General features: G+C 36.1%; 1 protein-coding gene across 1 annotated transcript in view; it reads right to left on the bottom strand.

Moving 5' to 3' along the window:
- Positions 1-27,843, bottom strand: part of DPYD (dihydropyrimidine dehydrogenase) — a 325,720-nt gene that overhangs the window by 24,391 nt on the left and 273,486 nt on the right. Inside the window, exon 20 of the mRNA XM_053470008.1 lies at positions 5,850-6,029. Within this exon, the coding sequence (XP_053325983.1) occupies positions 5,850-6,029 (180 nt within the window). The remainder of the gene's footprint in view (positions 1-5,849; positions 6,030-27,843) is intronic.

The raw sequence follows: 27,843 nt of genomic DNA, 5'->3' as shown, positions 1-27,843 counted from the left end.
TTATAGGTATAGTAAAATTCATCTATTGTCACTATTTCTTATATTTGTACTGCATGCGATTGAAACAGTGGTTCAAAACCAGGATAATTTACCAGACGATAGAATAGTGATACAAAGTTTAAAACTGGGTATTTGGCATCAGAATCTGGTTACTATGGATATTTATTAAGAACAATGTTATTCACTATGTGATCTGCCATTATAAATGCCTCTGGTGGATTAGTGTAAACAGAGGTGGTGTAATGGGACTTATATCGAATGAATGAGCCCCATTTTAGCGGTCAAGGCTAAAATCAGTTTTGATACTCATGTCAAAAGGTTAATACATCAAAAATAGAAGAAGCTTTCCCTGCATTCTTATACTCAGTAACAGAGTATAGGGAGGTTAATCAGAGTCTTGTCATTGCTTAACGAGTATGATGGATAACCTGACCCCATTTAATTGGAAGATAGGGTGGATGCTATCAGTGACTGATAGGGATTGGTAAAAGTTCCCACTAAAAGGTAAGTTATGCAAACCATCACTTCCCTTGGGAAGGTCGGTAAATATTGGTAAAAAAAAAATAAAAAAAATCCACAAATGTTTAATATTTCAGTACAGACTAGAAAACTGCTCCAAAGTGAAGGTGGGAGTTCCTGCACACCCCAAGTGACAGACAGAAATGTAATAGTTATTGGCACAGTAGGTACCTCAGTGAGAGTGTTAAAAACACCTGTCCTTCGAGTAAATAAGATGTCATGGGAAATAAAAAACTATTTTAACTACTAGCATTTTAACACATGGATTAAGGCATATGTATAGTGGGCTCAATCCAGTAAGCCATCTAAAATCCAGTCTAATGAATAAATACGAATGAACACCAATACTTTATACTCTCTGTTAAGATATTCAACCAAGAGAGCACATAGACAACCAAGTGCTAACTGCTTAACTTTTTTAACCATGTTTCTGCTCCTAGTCGATTTCTGGAATATTTGCCACCAACTTAGTACAAGAGGGATTTTACCAGTTATGAAGAGCCACTTGCCAGAATCCTATCAATCTCCAGTGAGGGAAATCATGTTCAACTTAACATTATAGCAAGTTGTACAAACCTTGCCATTGCGGCACTTTTTTAGTTTGTAATATAAAGGAAATCCAGGCTACCCTTTCACTAAGTACGCTACATCTGTTTTGCATGGTTGACTGACGTTTATCTGGCAACTAAACAGGTTGATTTCTGTAAAAGTGTCTTTAATCCTAGAGCATGTGCTATGTGTTCTTTTTATCATTTAAAGAAGTATCCCATTATATTGAATCTCTTAGATGCAGATGGTTCTATTAGCTTTTATTGTAGCTTTTTTAGCAGCCATAGTCTAGATTCTACGATTGAAAACATGTTTTTAGACAGGCCATTGAATAGCCAACCAAACATTTTTCACCTCTGGTAAATCCAGTTAAGGTTTAGACAGGTCATTGAATTGAGCCTCTTATCTCTGCTTTCAGGTCCCAAAAGTGACAGTTACGGTTTAGTTAGCCATATAGCACATAGCAAAGTTACAGATGTAACGCTAATAGCACGTGTTTGAAAGGAGTCTAAAGCTATGGTATTTAATGGTTAATCTGAACTCACAAGAGGCACGGAAGTAAAACTGTGTACTTAATAAATGAAAGTGTATGACAAAAGCCTGCAGATTAAAAAAATACTTAGCATTTAATCTATACCAACATAGCAAAAGGAAATAACAAAAGCAAACAGCAAATAGATTCTACAAATATCCTCTATGTAGTTAGACTACTTAGGGATCCTGAATCACTTTAGTTCAGGGATATTATCTCCTTCCCCAGAAGACTATAAGGCAATGGCTTTCGTAAAATGTTAGAATTTCTTTTAGGCAGCCAGCCCTGGAGACCTCCACACTGTCAGATGTGTAGACTCTCTGCACCTGATGCAATTTAGACAAACCTTAATGATGTCTTTAACAAAAATATGACTTGACAATGGTGCTCAAGAAAAAAATAAACATTCTGATCTCTAAGGAGTGTCAGACAGTACTGTATAAGATAGGCTGAAGCAGATGATGTACGAGCTCTTTTCAAACTCATCAGTACGACAGCAATATCATTTTTTTTTACCAGTTATTAACCTTTTGTGATATCAGTAGATGACAGAAGTTGCCAGTCACACTTATTTTATGGTGAACGTCAAACCTGAAAAGGTCAATGAACATGAGTATTTAGTAATAATAGTTAAGGTACATTAAAATTTTCTTTACGAAAAGAATAATCTTGTGTACTTGTTCACTTCACTCTAAATGGCAGATAAATGTTCCCTGATAGAGGTTTAACCTATAAAGGTAACGAAAGTGCATTTAAATGCCAGATACAGATGCTCAGCCAAGCATGCAAAGATTTTTCTCAGCTATATAATCTTCATGTCTAGGAATATCTTTCCAAGCAATCTGTTAAAGAAAAGCATGACGCTGATCGAAGATACAGATTGACTTGGCTACAATATATTATTGTGGAAATCACAGAACACCATGAAATTATGTATATAAATATCAACATGCCGACAATCCACCGCTGCACAGAAAAATAAAATGTATTTAGCTAGGACTTAGCTGCAGAAAACATAAAACAGTACAATTTAGCATCACATAAGCTTTCATATAAGCATATCCGGGAATCCTTCGAGTCGCAGGAGCGGGGTCTTGACACGCCCCACTCCCTGCCCATTTTTCCTTTACATGGGGTATTTCCCCCCGACATCAGCGGGAACACCCCCGATGTCAGCTGGAACGCCCCTGATGTAAGCAGGAACGCCCCCGATGTCAGCGGGAACACCCCCGATGTCAGCAGGAACGCCCCCGATGTCAGTGTGCAGTCCTGGCCGCGTCCTGCAAGGGAAGGCTCCCGGTAGCCGGAGCCGAGAATTTCCCGGGTATGCATTTAAGACCTCAAAAGCCCTCTCTTCTCATTCCAAAACTTATAGTAAATACTCATCTCTGACATTTCTTTCTCTAATCTACCAAACCAATTTTAACAGGTTCTATCGCCTTGCATTCCACTAGATTCAGGTTGTAGCCAAAACTGAAAATTAGGTGGACAATTAAGGGCTATGCACAGTATAAAAAGTGATTTTTCTGGATAGCTGTAAAAAAGATCCCTGAGCCATGTGTGTCATTACCTGTCTGGACCTGTGTGTTTGCAGGGATTTCCAGAGACAGGCTTGGCTGGGTCTGGCAGGGAAGGGAAGTGAGTAGTTAGGCTAGTCAGCCTGGGCCAGCAAAGTATAGCAAGAGAAGGCTCGAATGGAAGCTAGGCTTTATGTTTATGATTTTGTTTTGGGGATACTTTCAATACAAATTGGTGTTCTTGAGCCTTATTACCCTAGAGGACTGTGCTTAAGATCCCTAAGAGTGACATTCATTGGTCCTTGTGCTACAGGATTTGTTATATTTATTAGGTGTCTGTGTTTTTGTATGTATGTATGAGTATGAGCGTATTCTCCCATCAAAATCGGGTATTTACCACTTAAAATGCGATAAACATGCAAGCCAGCAACAGCATATTGTCTTTTTAGCTGAAAAAAGCATGCATGTTGATTCCTTATCCGAAAACCGTGCGTTAACTTTCACCTATTCATTTACATGTAATATTAGAGCCAGAAATATAGTTTTCTAGATCCATTTATCAAGCATTCCTCACAGTTTTTTTGTTCCCTCGTGCCCAAGATATGTTTATTTCCAAGCCCTGCAGTCATCATTCATAAAGTACAAGTATGAAATTAATTAACTATACATCAATCTGAAGCTATAGCATTGTTAGTTTGATCTATTTGATGTTCATGCACAAATATAATTTTGAACTGAACAAAAGATAAAGCACAATCCAAAAAAACTACTATTATTTCTTTGTAAATTAAGTTTTGCACAATGTATGTTATATTATATATATATATATGTGTATATTTGCACCTTCTATTGCTGACCTGCTATTTTACACACGATGGGAGCATTTCCCTGCCACTGATTAGCTTGAAGAAGTCAATCAGTCCCAAGAATTGTTAGACCACAGAGGAGGGTGCTCCTTAAGGTGAGTAATTTTTCAATTAAGCAGAATAAACCTAGAAAGTTGCTTAATATGCATTACTCATTGGAAACTACTTAAGTCAAATAATAATAAAACATTGAGATTTCATATATTTCTGTTTATTTTTTCCTTATTTTCTTAATGTCACTGAAAACAGATCGGAACACTCACACCCATCACAATTTATTTTCCTGTAGCTTGAAAAAAAATAACCTCCTAATCTTTAGAAATGTTCTGAAAAATAATCTAGATAAGGATCATATACTTTTATTAATAATATTTGGTTTATGATTAGGATGATACTACAATCTGCAGATGACAGATGGCAACATAATCACTATATATCATAAAACCCCACATCTGTTAGCTATGGCTTTACTTTTGTTGTTTTTTCCAAATCACATCTGTGTCTGCATTATGACTTTTCAGAACAAATGATTATTGTAGTGGTATACTTTAACATCATCTATTTTCCCAACCTGTTAATAACTGGCAACAAAGAAGGATGCATTGTTTTCTCCACATTATTGGTAAAAGGAAAAATTCACACTAAATTGGAAATCTTATAAGTGCAATTCATTTGTGGAAGCAACATATGGGTGATATCATCTCTGCAGTAAAATGTATGTTTTTTTTATTATGATAGATCACTTTGAAATATTTTATAGTGAATCATGCACTTGTTTCCATACATTTGAGGACAAGCAGTTTTATGTTAAATCCACCTATTCTGCATTGGATCCCTTCAGTTCTACATGTTCCCTGTCCTTACCATATAGATTTATATTATTGACTCTGGTGCCATCCCATTTGTCATGTGAAAAAGAAAGTACACCCTCTTTGAATTCTATGGTTTTACATATCAGGACATAATAACAATCATCTGTTCCTTAGCAGGTTTACAAGTATGTAAATACAAAACATCAGATAAACAACACACAGCATAGTATACCATGCCATGATTTATTCAACAAAAATAAAGCCAAAATGAAGAACCCATGTGTGAAACACTAAGTACATAGCATCTGGAACAAACCTCACGACTTTTGGAACAATGTCCTTTGGACAGACGAGACCAAAGTGGAGATGTTTGGCCATAATGCCCAGTTCCACATTTGTCAAAAAACACAGACTGCATGTCTAGGTGCTTGATTTTATACATCTGTGGCAATGGGTCTGTTTGAAACACCTGTATTCAATAATTAAGAGGTGTGTCCCCGTACTTTTGTAAATATAGTGTATTCCTAGAAAGAATATCACTCCAAAACTCATGGACGCTCTTGGTGAAAGCTACATTGTTTGTGTCCTGTTCCTACACTGTTTCAGTCAAAGGAGCAAGCTGTAAAGCTGGACCCTGGTGAAGATTCCTCAGAACAGTACATAATGTAAAAGACCTTGAATGTTTATTGAAGGCCATTGTCCTTAAGGGGTTAAATGTGTATTTTGGACTCCTGGTTATGTCATGACCTGAAAAGTAACCTCAGGCAAAAAAATATATATCTGTAAACCACTTCTGGTCACTAAAATGTTTTAGTTGCATATGTTTTTTATTAAAAAATAAAACAGCTTCTTTAATTTGCAACACACATTTTATGAAAATATATCTCCCATTTAACAGATGTTATATATAACAGGATTGATTAACTACTTTATTATACTCACAACCGTTAATATTAAAATGTTACATATCATATAACTCAATAATAATTAAAATGTATTCCATGCCTTGCAATGACATTATATTTGTATATTTAATAGGAATATGGCTACAAACCTGTCCCGCAATGTCTGCCACTTTAGGAACAGCTTTTCCTTTTTGATGGCGGATTGTAGGTGGACTTTGACCATCCCAACCTTGAAGCTCATCAATGCTCTTAAGGTATAACAGAGCCTTCAGGCCAGTGCAGAAGTCATCAATTACAGTGAAGTCTTGATTTTGCACTGCACTGCACACCTTAAAAAAAGGAATGTGTTAGTTAAGTCAAGAGGAGTTGTAATTAGTTTAGCACTTTTAAGTAAAACATTTGGTGTCATTTAAATTCAGTAATTCACATTTAATATTTCATGTAGTGGTGAATTTAAATATTACTATTTCTTATTACATGATCTGCAGACAATATCATTTGCTTTCAATAAAAAACAGCTTAGTAAAAAAACATCAAAACATTTAAATGTTCAATGAGTTTATGAGGGAAAAAATGGAATTGTTAAAACCTTTTAGTTTTTGTAAAATTACTGGGATTAATTCCAGTTAATTTGGGGTTTTTGTTGGGTTTTCAGCTGTACTCAGTAACATATCATGTTAGTACTCATGAGTTCCTACCAGAATCATTTGGACTGAAACCACACAGCTTAACAGATATTCTAGGTGTTCCTGGTAAAGATAGGAGACTTATAGCTGAGTTTCTCTATCCATAAAACCATGATTTATACAACTTTTCACCGGTCATTATGTATACATAGCCTATTTAACAGAATGTACCAATGCTATCAGAGACACATGCCTTCTGCACCCATCCTATAGGAAAAGGGATCAAGGTGGATCTCCATCCCTGCAGCGCTATTGTTTTAGTACTACATCAATCTCACGTACTGGACAGTACATATGACCCAACAAATAAATTCCAATTACTGTTTTTTCCATGAGAGTTTCCTTGAAGCAGTAAGCTTTACTTTTGTCCATTTTCATGGATGGGTTATTTTTTTCATCCAGCTCTAGTCTTGACAAACTCTTAAGAAGGAGCAAAATATAAAATGATAAACGCCCCGGCAGGGAGACCTACTTATTATGTAAGCTTCTATTTATATAATGTCTATGTATGATTTCTGTATATAATGTATATTTAGCATAAATTGAGGTATAATTTTCAATAGTGTATTGAAACCGTACCAATGTAGAATTGACATATTCATGTACACAATATTGAGCACCAGTATGATATATTACATGTTTTCAGTATACCCATTTAATGGGAAGGTTTAAATAATGTGAAGTGTGACAGACCACCATGAGAACGGTGCTTCCGGTGCCAAAACTGGTCAGCAAAATGGTATTGATAGTTGCATTGTACGTGCTATGTATAATTTCTTTTAAACTACAATGGTGGAGTACGTGGAATTTATGAGGCATGCTTGTTGAAGGATATACAATACAATTAAATGTGTTACAATTGCCATTTCTGTGCTACCATACTCTATGGTAACATTACTTGATCCTGTTAATATATTTTATGCCCACTCTCAACTATTCTCTACTTGTTATAGTAGTTTGTCTTGTGATTTGTTATTTACTATTACTACTCGAGTTGGTATGAGCGGGTGCAGAGTAAGACTCCGGGACAATTGACTTATATTTTATTTTTAAATAGACGTTAAGGTCTGAAACATCTGAAAAAACTGCTATGCAGTGATGCCAGGATGCGCACAGAAAGAAACATGGAGGCACCATAAAAGCCGGTAGGTTCTCGCAACAAATATGTATGCTACAGAGCAATCAAAATTGCATTCCAAATTTAAGCGTGCTACATATACATCTAAAGCTGTTTTTTTGGTAGAAGTATCAGTATCTTCTGATAAAAGTGTGACCATCAATAACACACAAACTAATTCAAAACTAGAAACTCATGGATTGAGTCTCTTTACTTTTGTCTCTATTCATGTGTGAGAAGCTTTCATTTTCCACTTGGTGTTAGATGTAATAAAACAGAGATTATTGAAAATCACTGCAAAAGCCGTGTCCAAACATATCAAACATATGGAGTGTGTTACTTGTGACTGTACAGATTCTGTTCTGTAGTGTCACTGTGAATTTGCCATTATTCTCCAATGAGAAATATAACCTATAATCTTAATGTTTAATGTTATCTATTTTAATTATATATATATATATATATATATATATATATATATAATTTATTTATTTTTTCAATGTATTTGCAAGGGGCAAGTGCATGCCCTTACCTGAAACAGGCATAATGTCATGACCTTTAACTCAAGGGACCACTTGACCTCTTAGGGAGCAGAACCAATTGCCTATAGCTTTGGGCTCAGACTAAAACCAAACATTCAAGAGACATGCTTAGATCATATAAGCAATTTTGTTGCAATGTTTGAAAATGGGCTTATAACCATAGGAATTTATGGGATATTCCCGCTGACCACCTTATTGCCAACTCTAATGTTACAACATTTCTTCGTACCAGAATCACTTTTTAGTATACATAACATCACAGAATGTGATATCAGTCAGTCCTTGTACCTACTGTGCTTTTCCCAAATTTTATTCAGTCCTTGACTTTCTTTTTTTTTTCACAATACCCTTAATACCTATTCCAAGTATACCTGTCAAGTCAAAACTTGCATTTTGCACAGATCATTTTTCTGGGATAAAATTACAAGAGTGATTTGACAAGCTATTCTACTTGACCAATACTGTAATCATTTTTTTTTTTGCGTTCAGAGAGAAAGTTAGAATACGCTACAGAAAATGAAGGGAATCTAAGTCACATAATATATGGCCGATATATCAAATAATTTCTTTAATTGTAATTCAACCATAAATGTTTTATAATGTGGTATGAAATTGCTATGGTTAAGGTCAATCTAGTGTTTCCATGACTAATTTTGTCTTGATTCATATAGCTGCCTTTTCAAAATTTCCCTTCCTGGCTGTAAAAAACAGTTTTTTTTAAACTTGTTACAGATAGTGAATACTTTCTTATCCAAAATGTACTGCAGTTCAGTCGAAGGATGAGCACTTAGAAAGCGGTAAATATTTATGTTCTGCATTAGTTCTAGATCATGAATTTGTGTGCTAATAACTAACAGCTACTGCATTGACTATCCTTCAATGTAAGAGCAATGTCCTCTGAGCTGCTGCTCCAATAGCTATTATACTTGTTTAGAGGCAGCCCTAAAGTCTCTAACAACCTGGGCAAACTATGTCTCTGCTTTCCTCTTCCCGCATTCACTTGTTTGCTAACATAAGAATGAATTTCAATACTATTCCTCATGCTGGATAATTGCCCTTGACAGTTGCCTATTTTGCCTATGAAGGCAATCCTCACTTGCTGACCAGGGACAATCCATGTCCAGATGAATTGATGAATACGCTGCATGGAATAGCTTAATCGTTTTAACGTCTGACTCTTCAATAAGACCACTAGATGGGTCTTTCCTTGTTTAAAAAACATTAGTGAACACACCTTTGAAACCATTAAAACTTACATTTCTAAAATGTACAGAACAAGTGGTTCTAGTACTGGTTATTTGTAGAACATATGGATTCAATGACACCAAAATTAAATTGCACTCTATTAGTAATTTCTAGACTTTTCGGGCGAACATGAAAACGAACACAAATAGTGCTTGCTTTTCAATTCACTTTATCTTTCCTTGTCTTTAATCAACTTGCCTTTTCTGCAGTCAGGCTAAAAAGCTTGCATTGAAACATTTTCACCAGTAGCATTTGTGCCTAGGGCACCTGGTATATAAGTTGATGGGGGTATTTTTGCTTGTATTCCATTCACTTTATATATTATTTATGAAAGTATTTCTACTTGGTTAAGTGAGCTGAATTTAATTATTCACTGTGACGGGAAGGACCTGTACTTGACTGGGTACACCTGCCAGATAATCCTTCCTTCTCCCCATGGTCACCAGGAACAAGAACTTCAACCAACTAGCATCAAAGACAGCAGGAAACATAGCTCTTTGGGAACCGCGGTAGCACTGTAACATAGCAACACAGGGCCTTACTCTCCTGACAAGGACCGCACCGAAACTTACCCCAATTTTTTATTTTTTATTTTAGAAGACCCGAGGTGTCGTGCATCTGTGAATTCAAGTGATGAACTGCAGCAGAGCCAGATCCAACTTTGACTGTTCGTCCGGCAACCCCCCATGGAATATGCCAGGACTTTTTCCTTCCTTCCTCGGCCAGAAGGCCCGCAGAAGGGTCAGATCTACTTGATCTCCTCCGAAGACGAAAGCCACTATAAGGAAGAGGTAGGGAGCCTCTCCCAACAAAAAAAAACTGGGTTCCAGTTTTCTTCTTCACTGCAGTACAGTGAACAAAAAACACCAAATCAAAATCGCGTCCAAAACAAATCAGTGTACTTTGCCATATTTAAAAAACGTGGGTCAATCTTAATTCATAGGCACACGTGCAAAAAATGTGGATATAAATAAATAAAGTGTCTGGCCACCATTAGTCGGTCAAATAAAAAAAAATAAGTTCCACACACAGACCCATAAGGATTAAGGAGTGAAGTGCTTCAGTAGCAGGCCTTCCTTGCTTGTCCATGCTCATTCTTCATCAACCAGAGTGCAGGGTTGTGAAGAACACAACCAGAGTGTAACTCTGGATACAAATAAGACACCTTGGCCTTAAGACCAGAGGATCAAACCCCCCACCCACTAGGAAACTACACTTGATCTTAGCCAAAAGGGCCCGAAGCCAATAACAAGTCAGAACTCGTATTGAGGTAAAGCGGGAAATAACTTTATTGAGGAAACAATCACCACCAGCCACCAAGAGCCTTTAAAAACGGTGGCGGTGAGTTACAACCAGCATGCATCACACCATATGTAAAACATAATATGCAGATCATATGCAAATTAGTTATAACAGAAAACCAATCCTGTCAGCAGAACCAATAATATTGGTCAGACAGGTGGGAGGGAGGGAGGAAACTGGGATCCAGAGAGCTCTGGCACTCTCACTGTTGCTACCCTGTACCCCTTAACATAAATCCAAAGAAACCAGATATTGCACTGCAATTAGCGTCCACTGTCACCTGCTGGAAGCATGTAATGCAATCCAGGTGTCCACCGTCTATAATGGAAAATATGGCCTCCAGGCGCCCCCCAAGTCACGGAGGCTTCTGTGACATTATGTGACAGAATGACCTATCATGCAGGGCTCCCAAGGTACTCAGAGATGGCTCCAACCTGGCTGCCAAAGAAAGATAGCACAGGTCGGAACTCCATTGTTTAACTAATCCCATTAATAGGATTGCTGCCAGGGGGAAATAAAGGTTGGGTTATATACATGTATCTTTTTATCTATGTTAATGCAGTTATGTGAATATATGAGGCTATGTTTTACAACAATAAAATGTTTGTTCTTGCTGTACTCAGTTCAAGGTAGTTGTGTCTACTTATTGGGTACACATAGCAGGGTTCCAAGGTGTGCATGCTGACTGGTGCTGGAAGTGATTTCGGGGACAACAGGAGGATTCATCTGGGTGATCTCTGGGAGTTACTACAGCTCTCTTGGTGAACCTGTTACATTCACATTTAATTTATATTAGCACCTTATCACTTTTCCTACTTACACCTAATATATAAATCCATCTGTGGTTACTTGCTGGCATATTGATGGTATGCAATTCCCAGTAAACATAAGTAACATTTGTGCTTTTTTTTTATATATATATATTTTTTTATGTTGAGGCTGACACAGCTAAAAGACGCAAACCATAAAAAAGCAATAAAAACTCAAGCTGGTTTGTTAAGCAGACATGCAGTTGGTTAGATCTAGACTTCCTCGGGTATTCTTATTGCTATAACAGAGACAGAAGAATAATTATTAAACCATTCAAAGCACTGGAGACTTGTGGCAAGTCTTGTCTTTACTTCATTTCTCTTTATATGTGAGAGGCTTATATTCCCTGCCCAGTGCTAGAAGAAATCCAATATAGATTATTGAAAACAGTTCCACAAACCATTTCTAAACAGAAGAACTAAATTAAAAACAAACAATTTACAGTTATTGGCCAGGTGATATGTCATTTTAAACTACCTTTCGAGTGTGTCTTTTTCAGTTAATAAATGCTTCTTATAAGAAAGTCATTTTTGGGTCAGAAATGTCATTTGGGACTCCTAACTGTATGTTTTTTTTTAGTAGGCACAAAACAAAGCTATTGGTGTTTGGACATTGCATTGCAATTTCCCCTGGGTCCCTTGATATCTGGCAACAAATACTGTACTGTATGTTCTTAATAAACTAAAAAAAAATAATAAAACATTGTCTTTTAAACACAGTAGCTGCATTTTACCTAGCCATAAAATGTGTAATTACAGTCTGTGCTCACAGCATCTTAGAGGCAAGTAACAGAATATAATAACAGTATGTTATTGTTTATGGTTTTATTTAGTCCATGTAACCATGAGCACTGTTCACTGACCACACAATTTTTTAATGTAATATGTTTAATCGCTGCTGTTATTTATTAGAGTACATTTCCATGAAATTGTTGCCCAAAAGCAACTGAACTCTTTTTTTATTTTTTTCTGCTTTCGACCTTTTGTAGTCTTTTTTCCCTTCTGTTCTATTCTTTCCCCCTTTTTTTGCCCTAACTCTTTTTTTCCACCTCACTTCTGACATCTTTTCCTCACTCCATTTCTTTCATTCTTCCTTTTTTTTTTAAATTTTTCATCCTCTCAACTTTTATTCTGCCCCAACCCACACATATACAAACACATACACATATTTACACATATACTGTATATACATACACAGATATATGTTCTAATAAATACACACATACACACACATATGATTGCTGCATACTGCAGGACCTGATCGGATCACCATTGCGTGGGAAAGGTGAGAGGTAAGACCCATCGGAATGGCTGGTTTATAAAGCAATTGTTGCAGGGCCCCTTTAGAACTCTAGGGACCTGAAGCAATCGCTTTGTGTGCTCCATCATTAATTCAAGCCTGCATGCAAGAGTTAGAGGGGCATGCCTCAAGAGGGTCCAAAATACTATTTGGTTCACAAGTGGGTCCTCTGACATTGCCACCTGCTGCTTATTACCTACATAATTATCTCCCGGCATATACATTGTGTTTGGTAACATATCACAGGAATGCTACTTTTTTTTTACTATTTTTTGCCAGTGATTAAAAGTCCCAGTGCTACAGAAAATATACTATGGGACAAACCCCCATTTATTGAGTCTCCGTACATGTACAGAATATGACAATCCTTTCTGCCTTAATATAACATTTCCAATCTTGTTACAATATATGGCCAGCTGCCATTATGTCTGTTTTGCATTATATTACAACTTAATATCATAGGTGAACATATGAAGTCATATCCGTTCTGTACAGCCCAGTCATGCAACAGTGGCTAACAAAGCAAAAAAACATCAGGTATTTGTACACTCGTAAGCGCCCCAGTCAATGCTTCCCAGTAGAACTAACTGTACTATTTAATAAGGTCATGAAAAATAAATAAGTGTTTAGAAATAATTTACATTCCTTGCTCAGTACTTGCAGTTTAGTCCTGAAGAAAAATACAAATTGGATACTAATGAATGCTGTTGATATCCTTTCTTTCTCTCATGTGCTTTTGCTGAAACGAGAACATAATTAACGCTAATGATTTTTTTTTTTTTTTAGCCCTTGCTGGTTCACCAATGATAATATGATTACACAATGTGCAGACGTAATTTTGGAGAGACATTGAATACTAAAGTAAAAATGTCACATTATGTGATGGAAAGATAGACCTGGGTGCTTGGTTATGAGGATAAGTGATGTTATCTTGTACCTTTATTAGTTTTACTGCTATCTCTGACCCAGTGACGCCTTTCATAAATAATGCATTCATTTTATAAAAGCACTTGACAAATAAATCCTCCAGCATGGTACCTGGTAAAAAAAATTGATATTGTGTCCATTGAGTTGTGAGTTAAATCATTTTAATTCGATTTTGTTATTTAAAATGATCATTTTTGATTACCGCCACCCAAACAAAATAACGGGATGATTTATTTTAAGTGAAAAACCTTTGGGTGTACCTTAGAGAGATGCAATGTCATATATACAAATGCATAACACATTATTATTAGTACTGAGTGTGATAATATGGACATGCATACATGGTGCTTTTTTTTCAAATTTAATGGGGATAAATAATAAGGAATATGGCTCAATTTATATTGCAGGCAGCAGGGATTGTTAGGAGACTTAGGAGTCATATTCACATTCTGCACAAAATTCCTTAACCAAGAATGGTAACTCCATGTGATACCACCCTGTATTCAATCAATTACATCAATTCAAAAACTCTCCTTAAGTCTGTGACATTTTGCCTATGAGATAGCAAGCTTTTCTCAGTGGGTAAGGTCATGTTCATACGATGCTATACATTCTTACACCAGTCCTAACCTGCATGTCATGAATTAGGAATCTCTGTGTCATTTTGATCTAAAATTATAGTCAAATCATTTTGAACCCCAATAAATTTAGCATACTTTCTTAGCCTTGGAAGAAAATTGTTGGATATTAGAATTAAAGTGTCAGTTTTGGTCTGGAATCAATTGTCACAACAAAATGGTTCAGTGACTTAAAGCCAAAGATTAAAAAAATTCAAGAGGATCTAAAAAAAAACAAACAAAAAACCTAGGTTGTTTTAAATATAAAACCTAGACACACCTAGACCAAGACCCAACTCAAACATACATATACACACACATACACATATATACACATATACTGTAAATACATACACACAGATACACAGACGCATATGATTGCCGAAGGACCTGATTAGATCACCAGTTTGTGGGAAATGTGAGAGGTACGAATATGGTAAGATTATGAGCAACTTACTTATTACTTATTTAAATTAAATTACATTATTTACTTTTTTGGAACTAATCAAGAATCCTAAAAACATACATTATTAATTGTGCACACCAGCTATGTCAAGATATTGCTGCAAAATATTGTTTTTTTTTTTAAAGCTCTAATTCACAAGAAATAAAATCACAAATATAATTTAAAAGAAAGCCAGTTTGCTAATGCTTAAGAGATAAACATATCTAAACCATGTCTCAGCTGCATTCCCACATTACTTCCCGTTTGTTGAAGACATGCAACATCAAAGCTGTAATATCCTTATGTATTGCATTGAGAAATAATGTAACAGACTACCCAAAGAAATCAAAGCAAAAGTCCCAAACAGTTTCCAAGGCATTCAGACAGCATTTTCTTTCATCTGCTTTGTTACAGTGGCAGCTCATTGATTTAAACTTGCTTTGAGATCTCAAATGCATTTATATTCTTGAGTCTCAATGGAGTTTTTTTTTTTTATATCAAGTGATAGCATCGTAACATTTACCAGAATGCCATCTTGTTTCTGGAAACGAACCTGGTTTTATTTAAATTTCTAACTAAACAGCTATAGCTCCCTGAATGTTAGAACGTAACAACGCACACAGTGGTTTGTTTACGGCAGTATCTCGTGTCAGGCGATCATTTCTGAAAAACATGCATTAAAGCAGAATATTTCATAAAACCAAAGCAACATCTCAATACATTTGTTTTCATTACCAGAGGCAGATGCGTGCAATTATTCACTCCTTTCCGTCAGAATGATAACCCTGTTTAAATTAAGTTGACCTGTTTGCCAATACAGGATTTCAGGTACCGAGGGTTAAAGTGTCTGCTCAGTGAAGACCACTTTCATTTTGCATATTTGAAGCCATAACATGTTTCACTGAGACCCTTTGTCCTTTATATTAATCTGTGATAATGACACATCCATTTGGATTTGTGTCTCGGTATTGCAAATTACGGTTCTAAACCCGTGAAAATGCACTTCTTGACGCAACATGCCTATATTTTTCTTGTGAGGTCATTGCTATATGCAAATGAATTCTTCAAATGAGCCATGTAGACAATTTTGCATCAAAATAGGGTATTAAATCAGAAATTGAAACATTGCCTCAAATAATAACATTTACAAAACAAGCCTTCTTTGGGTGAACTGAGGATACTGTAGAGCATGAAATAAAAATTCCGGAAACATTTGCATCAAAATGTAAGTGTGCTCAAGTCCAATCTAAGGCCCGGACTTTACTGCTTCTTGTGCCATAGTTTCAGTGCTTATGCGTGCGACCACAACTGGAAACATGTAAGAGTGTAATGTGCATCCAGCTGGTGGCTGCACGCAAGACATTTGGAGGCCTCTAGCCTTAAAGTGACAGGCGCCATTTAAATCCCCAGCCTGGCCCTGATCTGTAGACTCTGTTGCATTAAGAGATAGGATAAATATCACCTGTAACAGCGTGTGTTTTAGCATTTTATACATCTGAATGATAATTACAGTTCAGAGCTAGACTATCCATTGAGCACACTCAGCATGTGCCTAGGGTCCCGCTAAAACTCCATTGTCGAGGTTACTATATACAGAAGGTAGGTGCGCTATACTACAAAGGCAGCACTGGAGGAGTAGAGTTTGGGAGAGAAGCTATGAAGGGGCCCTAAAATTCATGTGCTTGGGGACCTGGAGAGTCTTAATCCAGCACTGCTGAAGTTGCAATGAAAGACATTTATTAAAAATGTATTAACTTTTATCAAAATGATGAAAATAACTTTAGGAACCAAGTGACCCACGAGAAAACTCCAACTTTAAAGTTTAAGGTTTCCTTATTTTGCTGGATTACAGCTGATGTGGCTGTAGGCACATGCTGACAGCATAAACATGTGCCTACAACACGAATACTTAAGAGATCCTGCATGCAAAGCATAGTCTGTCATTCTTCATGCTATGAAAAACTAGTGTTTTCAGCAATAATCTTTAAACGAGCTCTCGCTAAACTTACCCTTTTCAGCTGGGAGTGAAAACAATAGCATCTTACTGCAAAGGTAGAGAGAGACTACTGAAGAACGCATTCGATATGTGCTTTCAGTTTGAAGGCAGATAGGGTAAGACAGCACAACAAAAATAAGTAAAACTTGAAAATCAACAGTGAGTTTTTGCCAATTTCCCAGGGAAATATCTTCTACAATCAACCTAGTTATTTTATTGATGATCAGAGGTTGCCCAATGTTTTAAATTCAGACCGGATCTCAAGTAAAATTCACAAACTTTATTGTGTGAATACTTTAATATATGTTTTAGTGATCTAAAATTGGTTTGCTACTTGTATATAACTATCACATTTGTAGAGCATCATCTGATTCTGGAGACCTATTAGAATGAGAGAGGATACAATGACTATAAATGACTATATACAAAGTAACAATAACCTTTGCTGGTGTAGACATCAGTACAATACACACAGTAAGGTTACCAAATGTGATACATTCTGGAGTTCATTTACTAAAGTGTGTTTACTAAAGAGTGTTGACTTAAAATATGAGTGTGTAGCAGCAAATTCAAACATGTATGAAAGCCAACATATACTCAACTGCATTGAGTTGCTATTCAGGCCAACTTTGGCTGTTAGAAGCTGCAATTTGCTGGAAAGAAAACTTTTTTACTGAAATCAATTGAAGGACTTTCTGGATATGCATGTTAGACCTGGTAACATGTACTTCTGGGCTCCCACTACCCGGGGGGGGGGTCCGCTGACATCGGGGTGGTTCCCGCTGACATCAGGGGCGTTCCCGCAGACATCGGGGACATTTAAAAGGGAAATGGACCAGGAGTGGGGAGTGTCAGAACCCCGCTCCAACAACCCAGAGGATTTGAGTGTTGACCCAGAGAACCGTTTCTGCTCCCGGAGTTCTCCGGGTCAAACCCGGAGAATCCTCAGGTATGCTGATAATCTGATAAGATGTGAAGGAGTTGCTCACTAAATGAAGAAATCAAATGTCAACACAGAAGAATCCACCACCCATAGATGCAAATGCACAAACGTCAGATGTAGAATCTATTACATATGTTTAAGAACAAAACGTTTTATTTATCACCAAGTACAAAAATATGGATACAAAACTGCATCCCACCGAGAATGTCCTGGAAACATTAGTGTCTGCCTGTCTGGTGTGTTTTATATGTTTATACTGCCTCATAAGCTCAAGTGGGCACAATGTGTTTGTGTCTGTTGAGATTGTGATGAATAAGGTAACTTTCAGCTTTCATATGCACAAAAAGTGCATATAATGGATGGAGGGTACTGTAAACACATCCCATCTAAAATTTGCAGTCTTACTATTAAGTTTGTATTTGCTGCTAAATGCAGCTGTGTGTCTATTGCTCCTATTACATAAGCTGGAAGTCAGTCTATTGCTTGAACTGCAATATTCTAGCTGAGTAATAGAGAACTGCTCATGAGTCCCTCTGCACCAGTTACATATATTGCAAAGGAAAGGTATGTGTTGAACAGATGATAGTTATATCTACTCGTTCACACGTAGATGGATATTTTCCCAGTTAAACCATTAGCTTCTCTAAATCATCTGCCCTGAGGTTCTATCTTAGCATCATAAGGCTGTGCTATAAAACAGGTTAACCTTTTTCAAGTTGAACAACAGACTGAATGCTGTTCTTACACTATATTTAGATGCAACGATTTAGCTAAGTTGAAATGCATGTGCGTCTCTTCAGATGCTGTTCACACATTCTCTCTGTTTGAGCATACCATTATTATGGTAAATAATATTAATAAAACCTAATATAGTTCAGCATATTTAACCACTAAAATGCTTATAATCAGTGGCCTACTCTGGCCCAGACCTAGGAAAGCAGTTTCAGGGAGGTGGTAGCCCCTCTGCCATATAATAGGGGGCAGATTGCTATATTGGTCAATGAGGCTTTCTGGAACATGGGTCGGGGGTGAACATATCTATGAAATTAACACCATCATTGAAACTATCCAGTAAAAAAAAGTTACCCTCATAAAATATACATATCTTTGTATGTCTGTGTAAAGGATATCTACTCCTTTTCTGCATCGGAAAATGAAGAACATATTCATGAGAATCCGACGTCACAAGAGTGTCACTTTTTCCAGTAAGTTTTAGTGATCAGGACCCTACACACTTTGTCTCCTTTCTTTGGGTGTACAAACTCATTGCATAGCACTGCTAAATCTTTTTGTGCTTATAACTGTCTTATTGACTGTAACCATTTACTCAAGGCAGACTAACTTTTAACTCCCATTCTTTACCTCTACCTGAATCTCAGTGCTCCAGAGGGCATAAAGAAGGTTCTTACGGATATTTGCAAGCTGGAACACCCAACAGATTCAGAGCAGAGAAATCTATGTGATTCAGTGTAATAGTATTCTTTCAAATTATCACTATTGGGGTTACTCAACAAGCTGAGCTGGTAGGTCAGTTAAGGTGACATTACATATTTCAGCTAGCCGATATTCTGCAAGAAGTGTCAAGCTGCCCCTGCATACTACATAGTAATTTTGGACAGATTTGTTGAAAGCCATCAATGTATGATTGGGAACTTTCAAAAAATAGGTCCCTTGCCTCCTTCAGTACCAGTATGTCTTAAGGTGTTAATGTTATTGTAAATTTTGTATATTTTCAATTTTAATGTTATTGTTCATTTACAACCTCTCCCTACTGTAATAACTACCAAATCTGTTGGTGCGCTATAAATAAAATATATCTATGTTAACTAGAACACACTATTTAGTGGATATAATATTGTGGTTAGCCCTCTAGAATAGTGAATGTGTGATGTTATTCTTCAAATGAGTTTTACCCCTACAATGTAATGCATAACATTTTAATACAGGAACTTTGTATAAATATATAATTTCACCTTGAGTATTTCTTTTGTTATCATTCCCCTTTTACAGGCATATGCAGCCAAAGTAAAGTTTGCAGCTGCTATCTGATTTTTTTTTTTGTGCTGAAATGTTATTGTTGGAAGAAAAAATAATAATAATAAGTCCAAATCTGTTTGATGATATTTGAAAGGACCTTTCATGATATTGTTGTGACTGCTTCTAAAAGAAAGGCGTGTGTTGGTAATGTCTGTGAAATTTCACAAACATATAAGAACACACAGTTTACTGTACCTAGGGAACAAGATATATCTTCATATGAAATGTGGGAGAAAGCCAAGTGAATGCTAAGTACTTTGAGTCTTGATATGAAGGATTGTTGGTTATTTGTACAAACACAAAACAAACATTTACAAGGCTTGCAAGGACATAGAATGATATCACTCTCTCTCTCTCTATATATATATATATGACAGCATATTGTGCAAAGGGTTACCATATTAGCAATCTTTTCTTTTTACAAGTTTATTAAGTAATTGATTTCCTTCAGTGAGTTTATACTCAGGGTGGAGCTTTAGGTGGTGGTCAACAATGTGTGAAAAATAAGTCTTTGGGAAAAAAATGGCTGACATGGAAACTCACTATGTACAGTACCATGCCATATGCACATGGATCCATGAAGTGTAGCAATGAACCAGTATCACTTATTTGTGTGTTTTTCTTGTCAAAAGTCAAAATTTTATTAGGATAATCCAAGAGCGAGCCCCAACCACTTTCCTGAATTTTGGTTCCACTGATAACCGAGTGCAAAACAGGTAGAATTTGAGCGTGGGATATGATTGGCAACTATACATTTGCTCTGAAACCCTAATTCAGGTATGGAGCAGGGCCTGTTATTTATATGTGATCAATTCTAAAGTTGATACTTTTGGAACCCTGAGTAGATGAGCTGTCCTCTAAACTTTCAAAGTCATTTTACTGGTTTACAGTAGGTTCTGAGACTGCCCAAGCTATGAAGAATTCTCAGTAACACTCAGGGAGGAATATTAAGAAAAATGGAGATAACACACTTTAGTGGAACCTGTCCTACACCCGATTCTGATTCTGATATAAAAACATGTTCTTCTGCATGCCTTCATGTCAAAATGACCTAAAAAAAGAAATATCAAACCAGTTGCTGAGTGCTGGTCCATCTTGATCCGTATACTGTGCAATGCACTCAAACTAATTACTGTACATACATGCAATATATGTAAATACAGGGTCATATTTACTATTAAAAGTATGTATGGAAAGCAAAATAATATTTGCCTTGAATATTTGACAATGCATTACAGATTGTGGAACAACACAAAAGTTTTAACAAAATATAAATAGTATTTGTTCATGCCAGTATTAATGATATGTTTAGCTCTTTTATCTCACGTATTAGTGCACTGTACAGTATGTGTGGGTTGCATTGTTACTAATGACTTCCATATTGGTAATGTATTATTAACATTCTTATTGATCTAAAGTTGTATCCTAATGTGCCCATATGTCGATATTACTTTAATTTGTGAGCTGTTATTGCTTTTTCTGAAACAGTTCCTTTGTAAGATGTGCTTTAGAGTAATGGCCTCAATTTTTAATTTCCTTTAGAGAGAGAGAAAAAAAAAACGTCTGACTTGTAATTATGATCTTTGAAAGGCATCTAGATGTTACAAAAACCCTTCAAAGGATCAAAGTAACCATCAAGATTAAACTGTAATAAGGGTAAGACATAGACATTTACATGTAGTACATGGTCTGAGGGATTAACAAAATGGAATATCCCCCCTACTCGTTTTTGTGTGTGTACATATATATATATATATATATATATATATATATATATATACACCTTAATCATGTCTAGAAAAGTATTATTTAATAATTAGTGGATATTTACATGACAGAATAGATTTATGTATATGAAGCACAAACTGATAAATGAAAGCGATGCAATAAAAAATGAGAACATGATACAGTGAAGCATTTTTTGATTTATGAAGTTCAGTTGAGTATTGAATTTTCATGAAAATTGTAATAGGAATTTCATGGTATCTCTAAAACACGGTTTGATTCTCATGTGTTTGTCCGTATATAGGATCAAACAAATCCAGCATGTTTTTTTTTAAGTTATAATCCATGCTTGCTAGGTCATTAAATTTAATAACCTACCTTTTATAGTCCAGTACACTGAATTAACTTATGTTACGGTGTTTAAAGATTAATTTGCAGATAAAAAACCCAGAATCACTCCCTTTAAGGTTTCTTAGGAAAAAAAGGCTCACTTCTGTCTGTCACCTTGTACCTGGTCTTCTCTATGCTAATTTATGCAGGAGCTGGTCTCCCAGTACAGAAGCCAAATCATTTAACAGCGAGGATCCTATGGTGTGGTATGGACACATCTGGCTTGTGTACACTCAGAGAACAGCAACAAGACAAGACAGCAAGTGGAAGTGAACATCAGAGGAGCCCTCAAGGGAACAAATCTGCAAAATATACTTTTGTCATAAGATTTTCTTTCCATTAAGGCTTAAAAAAATGTTTAGTCCCACTTTAAGTGTATACCATGGGGACAGCCTTATTTTCTCATGCTTTTTTCTTCCATATTTTGTTACCTATTGTTAAGTTGCCGATGGTTGTTGATTTGTTTAAGCAGCCTTCCTAAGGGTGGGGGAGGACAAGAGAGATAAGATCAGAATGTGAAATTGATCATACCACAGATATAAGATTAATTTGTTGCATAGCTATATGCAAAACACTGATCAGGAAAAAAATTATCTGTGTCCATAAGGTCAAATAAGGTGGCTGCCTAAAGCCACAAGCTGGTCTGGACCCTATGATTTTTAATATCACATATAAGGGATTCTAATTAAGCAATATTGAAGGTATCTTGTTCATATAGACCAGGCCTGGCTATTAATCGGCTGTTTTCAGAACTTATGGATACTCAATTCATATCGGCTACCACCAATATTTTGATCAACTTAAAATAACTTGTATATTTCCACTTTTACATTAACAGCCTCATGATCATCATTGTGCAGAAAAGCAGAACTAATCTTACTAACGTTAACCCACCTTCTTCAGTTCAGAAGGTCAAAACTGAATGTCAGATTATAATAATAGCTAACTGAAAACACAGATTTACCGCATGCTGATTACAACCCCCCCCCACGTATCTGAGAATAGCATGTTACAGCTTTTTAAATCAAGCACCTCTACTATCTCTTAAACAATGTAACCTGCTTCACATGCAAGAAAATACTTCTAGACTGGAACTGTAAAGCAATCAACGTGCTGAATTCTGCCAAAGGTAGTAGATATATATATATATATATATATATATATATATATATATATATATATATTAAATGAACTGGGTATTTTGGAATATGTATCTTTCATCTGCATTTAAAACACACTCCCCTGCCTGAATGTACATAGTTGCTCTTGTTAGAAAGATTCTTACAATCTTTGGAAAGTTTATTTATGGATATATTAAATAATAATATTAATTTGCAGAGCAATTAATTAGGCCTTTCAGGCATGTGTACATCATTTAGTTTCACAGTCCAAAGCACTTTTTTAGATGCCAGAATGATAGGGTGACAGAGTGCTAGCCCAAGACACATCTAGTTTGGACCTGTTACTAAACCTGTTTGTGTATACGTCCCACATATTACAGGGTAAAGCTATAGGTTGTCTCAGCCAACTAGCCCAGCCCTATGTTCAGGGCAGCACAAGAATTACAAAACAAAACAAAAATATTTGTTCTTCCAAACATTTTCCGTAAAACAATTAAGCCCCTAGAAAGTGATTTTTAAAATCCCATTACAAAATAAAATAGAAAATTATTTTTGTCTGAATGAAAGCATGTCTTGACCCACTTGTTTTGCAAAACTATCAACTCTGTATGAATACTTTTGCCTTTGTTTCATTTGAACAACTTTGTGTTGTACAGACAACAAATGTGCCAATTTTATCACAATGCCGGTTTCCAGTAATATGAAATCATTAAAAAGTAACAAGCAATAATTTTAATGAATTTATTATTTAAAAGCCGCATATATGGATAGCTTGAAAATGAGAACATGTACATACCAACTGGTTTACATATTGCAATTAGCAACATTTAAACTAATGTTGTGTCACCCAGACCTTTTGTTGCAGTATGTTAGATCTCAGCACAGTAATTAACTTTTGCATAATAAATACATAGTGCATTAATTACAGTCTTGAAAACTAGCATGCCTGAGCTACAGTGATTATGTATTGTTTGCTATTTTCCAAGTTAACCCCTTAGCCAATTAACCACAGGTAGGGGATTAAATGCTGTACATTGATAAATTAAAAGACTCAGAAAAAAGCTAGAGCCCAAATGTGTTCAAAAGTGGAATAAGAAAACATCCTTGAGTGCCAAAAATATAATGTCATGAGACACAATCACTATTAAAAGAAAGGTTTATGAGATTGCCTGCCACTTTGCCATAGACATGATGTTTCAATCACAAGGTGAAACTAACAAGTGTCTCTCAAGGTCAAGACACCATGGGAGAAATATCACCAGCCTTACAAGTAATTATGCAAATCAGCTAAAATTACATATTTAAAAAAAATCACTACAGAGTTAAGCCCTGTTAAAAAATCTCACATTATATATTCACCCATTATGAGAGATACACAAAAAATATTTAGTTCTTTAGTGACATATATATATAGCTTTTCATGCAGTATAATCAGGGGCTGCCCAAGACATTGTGTTGCCCAGCTCCAAGGATGAAATGCTACCCCCCCACACCAAAACCACACCCACGATTGGGGGAAAGGGGGAGAGGCTGTCCCATGGCTCCACCCATTTGCTGAAATGCACCGAGATGCCAGAATAATGCAGACATATTTATTGAGAAAGAGTTGTGCACAAACGTATCTCTTTCTTCACAAATCAATCCCTGAAAGAACAAGCCTTGGGATGGCAAATTGCTGTCCCTGTCAAAGTGCCGCTTGGGTACCAAAGACCCACTGGGACCCATGAAAGGGCTGGCTCTGAACATCATCCGCATTATAAATGATAAGTGTACATTACTCACCTTATTTATAAGATCCACCTGATTTGTATGAACATTACTACTAATTATTATGCACCTATGATTTGCTAAAAGCTGAAATAAGAGGGCTAGAAAGTGGAGGTGGGAAGAAAAGTTGAATCATTGGATTCTTATAAATGTGTATATTAGGCAAAATGATGCTGTGTGTTCCTGAATGTTACCACCCAAGAGTGGTGGTCATATTCGTACTGGTCTAGCACCAATAATAGCAGAGTTTCACATTTATCTGTATCTTTCCCATCTGCCACGATATCTATGGTTTTGAACAATCTTAAGAAATATAATAATAAGAGCTGTGCAAACAAAAGTAATATGTGCAACAGCCAAAAAAAGATTTTTATAGCCCAATGCAGCTGATCACCTTTTTAATGTCCTTAATCAGCTGAAATCCCTGATAAAGAGGAATCTTACCAAACGTGTATGTTTTCCTATTTGTATTAGTGTGCAGCATTTCCTCCTTTCCTCTCATAGTCAGAATATATTGAGTCTTTAACTAGAAATGACAATATATTGTGTTATTTATTGCTTATTTTATTGCATGTTGGTGTTGCGTGCTTTTGAATTACATTCACATTATGGGAAATACATTTCTCTCTCTTTAGCTTTTGTGACTTTCATGGTTGTGTATTAGGTTTTCAAATTTATTTCACTGCCAAGAAAAACTAGCTTATGTCACAAAGTGTAATTCTTTCTATTCAATTATCTTACCTGTAGGAGCAGGTGTGTTAATATTATATATTTGGGCTTTGTACTGGCATTTCCCATTAGTCTGATTATATATAATATATATATATCTATATCTATATATATAGATATAGATATATATATGTATATACACATATATAGTAAAAATACAAAGGTTGTTCTGGGATTTTCGTGTCTCTCTAGCTAGATATCTAGGGGTAAAAGCTACATAGAGATCAATTAATTAAACTTCGTGGGTTATTCACATCTTAAATGGATACTTTTAGTAAAATTTGGTAGAATAAAAACAAATTAGTAGAAAGGTCTAAACTAATATCACCCACCATAAAAAAAGTTAAACTAACACATTGCACATGTGCAGCTGAGACTAAATACACTTTAATGCAGACAAAGTAACCCTTTAATTTCCAGACTATATTCTTCATGCGCCAAAACTACAATGCAGCACAGAATAGCGTTGTGTATGTAGTGCAGACTAGCTTGGATTTAATTGACATAAAAAGCTGCCAGTTAAAGTTATTTTTAAAAACCCTTTTACTATTAGAATTCATATTTTTCATGCATCGTTCAATTAACTTCGGAGATGTCTGACAGCAAGTTGCTGCAATGTATCAGATGAACTAACCACATTAAAAAAAAATTGTACAACTTGCTACAATGTATCAATGGTAAGTAGAGGATGGTTTCAGAAATGATTGACAGAACTCAGAAAAGCCCTGAAAAGTTAATTGAGACTTAAAAAAACACTTCCAATGCCGACACAGTAACAAGGAAACAAAATACAGTTAGTTTAGCCTGATTGAACCGAGTTTTTCAATTACGTTATTCTTATTTGGCTGCCCAAATTTGTCTTGATTTGTTGTGATTTGGAATTGAAGAATATGTTTGCTATGCTGGACATCTGTGTGTGTTACTTAATTAAAAGTTGTTAGCACTTGTTACTTCACTATGCACAATACATGCAAGTATGGTTTTTGCACCCTTCTTTGAAAAATAGCCTAGATTTTAGTTGGTTCAGTGAATTAATTACAATGAGAGGTTAGACCATGCAACATCCAAACATTGTAAAATAACTCACTATTTTAGTGAAATGTATCTTACAAAACTGAATGGAATTTAAATCTTTGTAACGGTAATTGGGCAATGGTAAGAAAATGAAAACTGTCAAGCCTGCAGGTATCAATGGATTAAACTATAACCACAGCCGAAATGTATTTATTTAATTTGCATGCGTTTAATTTCCATACATTTTTTCAGTAGTAGATCTTTGACCTTTAGTATTCCTGTGGAATATAGCAGGAATGGCATATTGGCCATGTATATACAAAATGAGGCATATATCCATTTTAAAGATAAAATAGGATTATATATTTTTTTCTTTTACATTCTAGATTTCTGGTTTAAATGAAAAATAAGATGTATTTATAGAACATTCACAAACTCTACAGCTTTGTGTTCAAATATGAGAATATCTTACTACATATTCCTGTTCATCTATTGAAGATATGCTTTTGTGATGGGAGTTATTTTTTCTACAGCTCATTAGTGCTCATGGAGCTGTTCTGTACTTTCTTATCTTTCTCCTTGCTTTACTGGTTTCTTGGCACCCGACCATACTGTGATGGGCATAGTGTTTGCATAGTGTCTGTGCACAGATAAGGATGCACTGTCACCGCCCTATTCTGAGAATGATAAAAAGACCTGTTGCACAGTTATTCATTCAAAGCCATGCTGAAATGTGGAACTACGCCATTGTCTCCAGCTGTTGGTTAGGGCACTTTCAATCAGAGCCATAGCTAGCTCTTTTTGCGCCTGAGGTAAGAATGGAAAGTAAGTAAGTGCCCCCCAGCTACTTTTTTTTATCAGATGTTATTTTATTTACACTGCCCTTACACACTGCCTTTACACATGACTGCCCATAAACACACATATACTGCCTTTAAACACCCCAGCCCATTGACACACATATACACACCTTCCCATATACATTGCCTTTACACACACCTGCCCATTAACACACATATAGGCATTCACTGCCCTTACACACAACTGCCTATACATGCTTCCTTTACACATACCTGCCCTTAAACACACATGCACTGCCCTTACACCCCCTTTTCACGATCTCTTACCTTTCTCATCCTCCATCCTTTGGCGCAGAGGGGCGCAGAGTCTGTCATTTGAGGCCTCTGCTTTAGTGCTCCCTAATCACTATGCACCGGCTATTGATGCAGATGATGGGGGTACAACATAATTTGCAGGCGCGTAGTGATTAGGCAGCATGGAAGCTGAGGTATAAAGAGACAGCCCTTATACTCCCTAATGTTGGGCCGGTTAGAGGGGGATTGTGATCTCCTCAACCAGCCCTGCTCATTGGACACCTCCTACCCAGACCAGCTCTCATGGTGGCTGAGTGCATAATTAGACACTAGGAAG

This window comes from Spea bombifrons, chromosome 6, assembly GCF_027358695.1.
Source record: "Spea bombifrons isolate aSpeBom1 chromosome 6, aSpeBom1.2.pri, whole genome shotgun sequence".
Taxonomy (NCBI): domain Eukaryota; kingdom Metazoa; phylum Chordata; class Amphibia; order Anura; family Pelobatidae; genus Spea; species Spea bombifrons.
The sequence above is the reverse complement of the archived record's forward strand: the minus strand, read 5'-3'. Positions and strand labels throughout refer to the sequence as shown.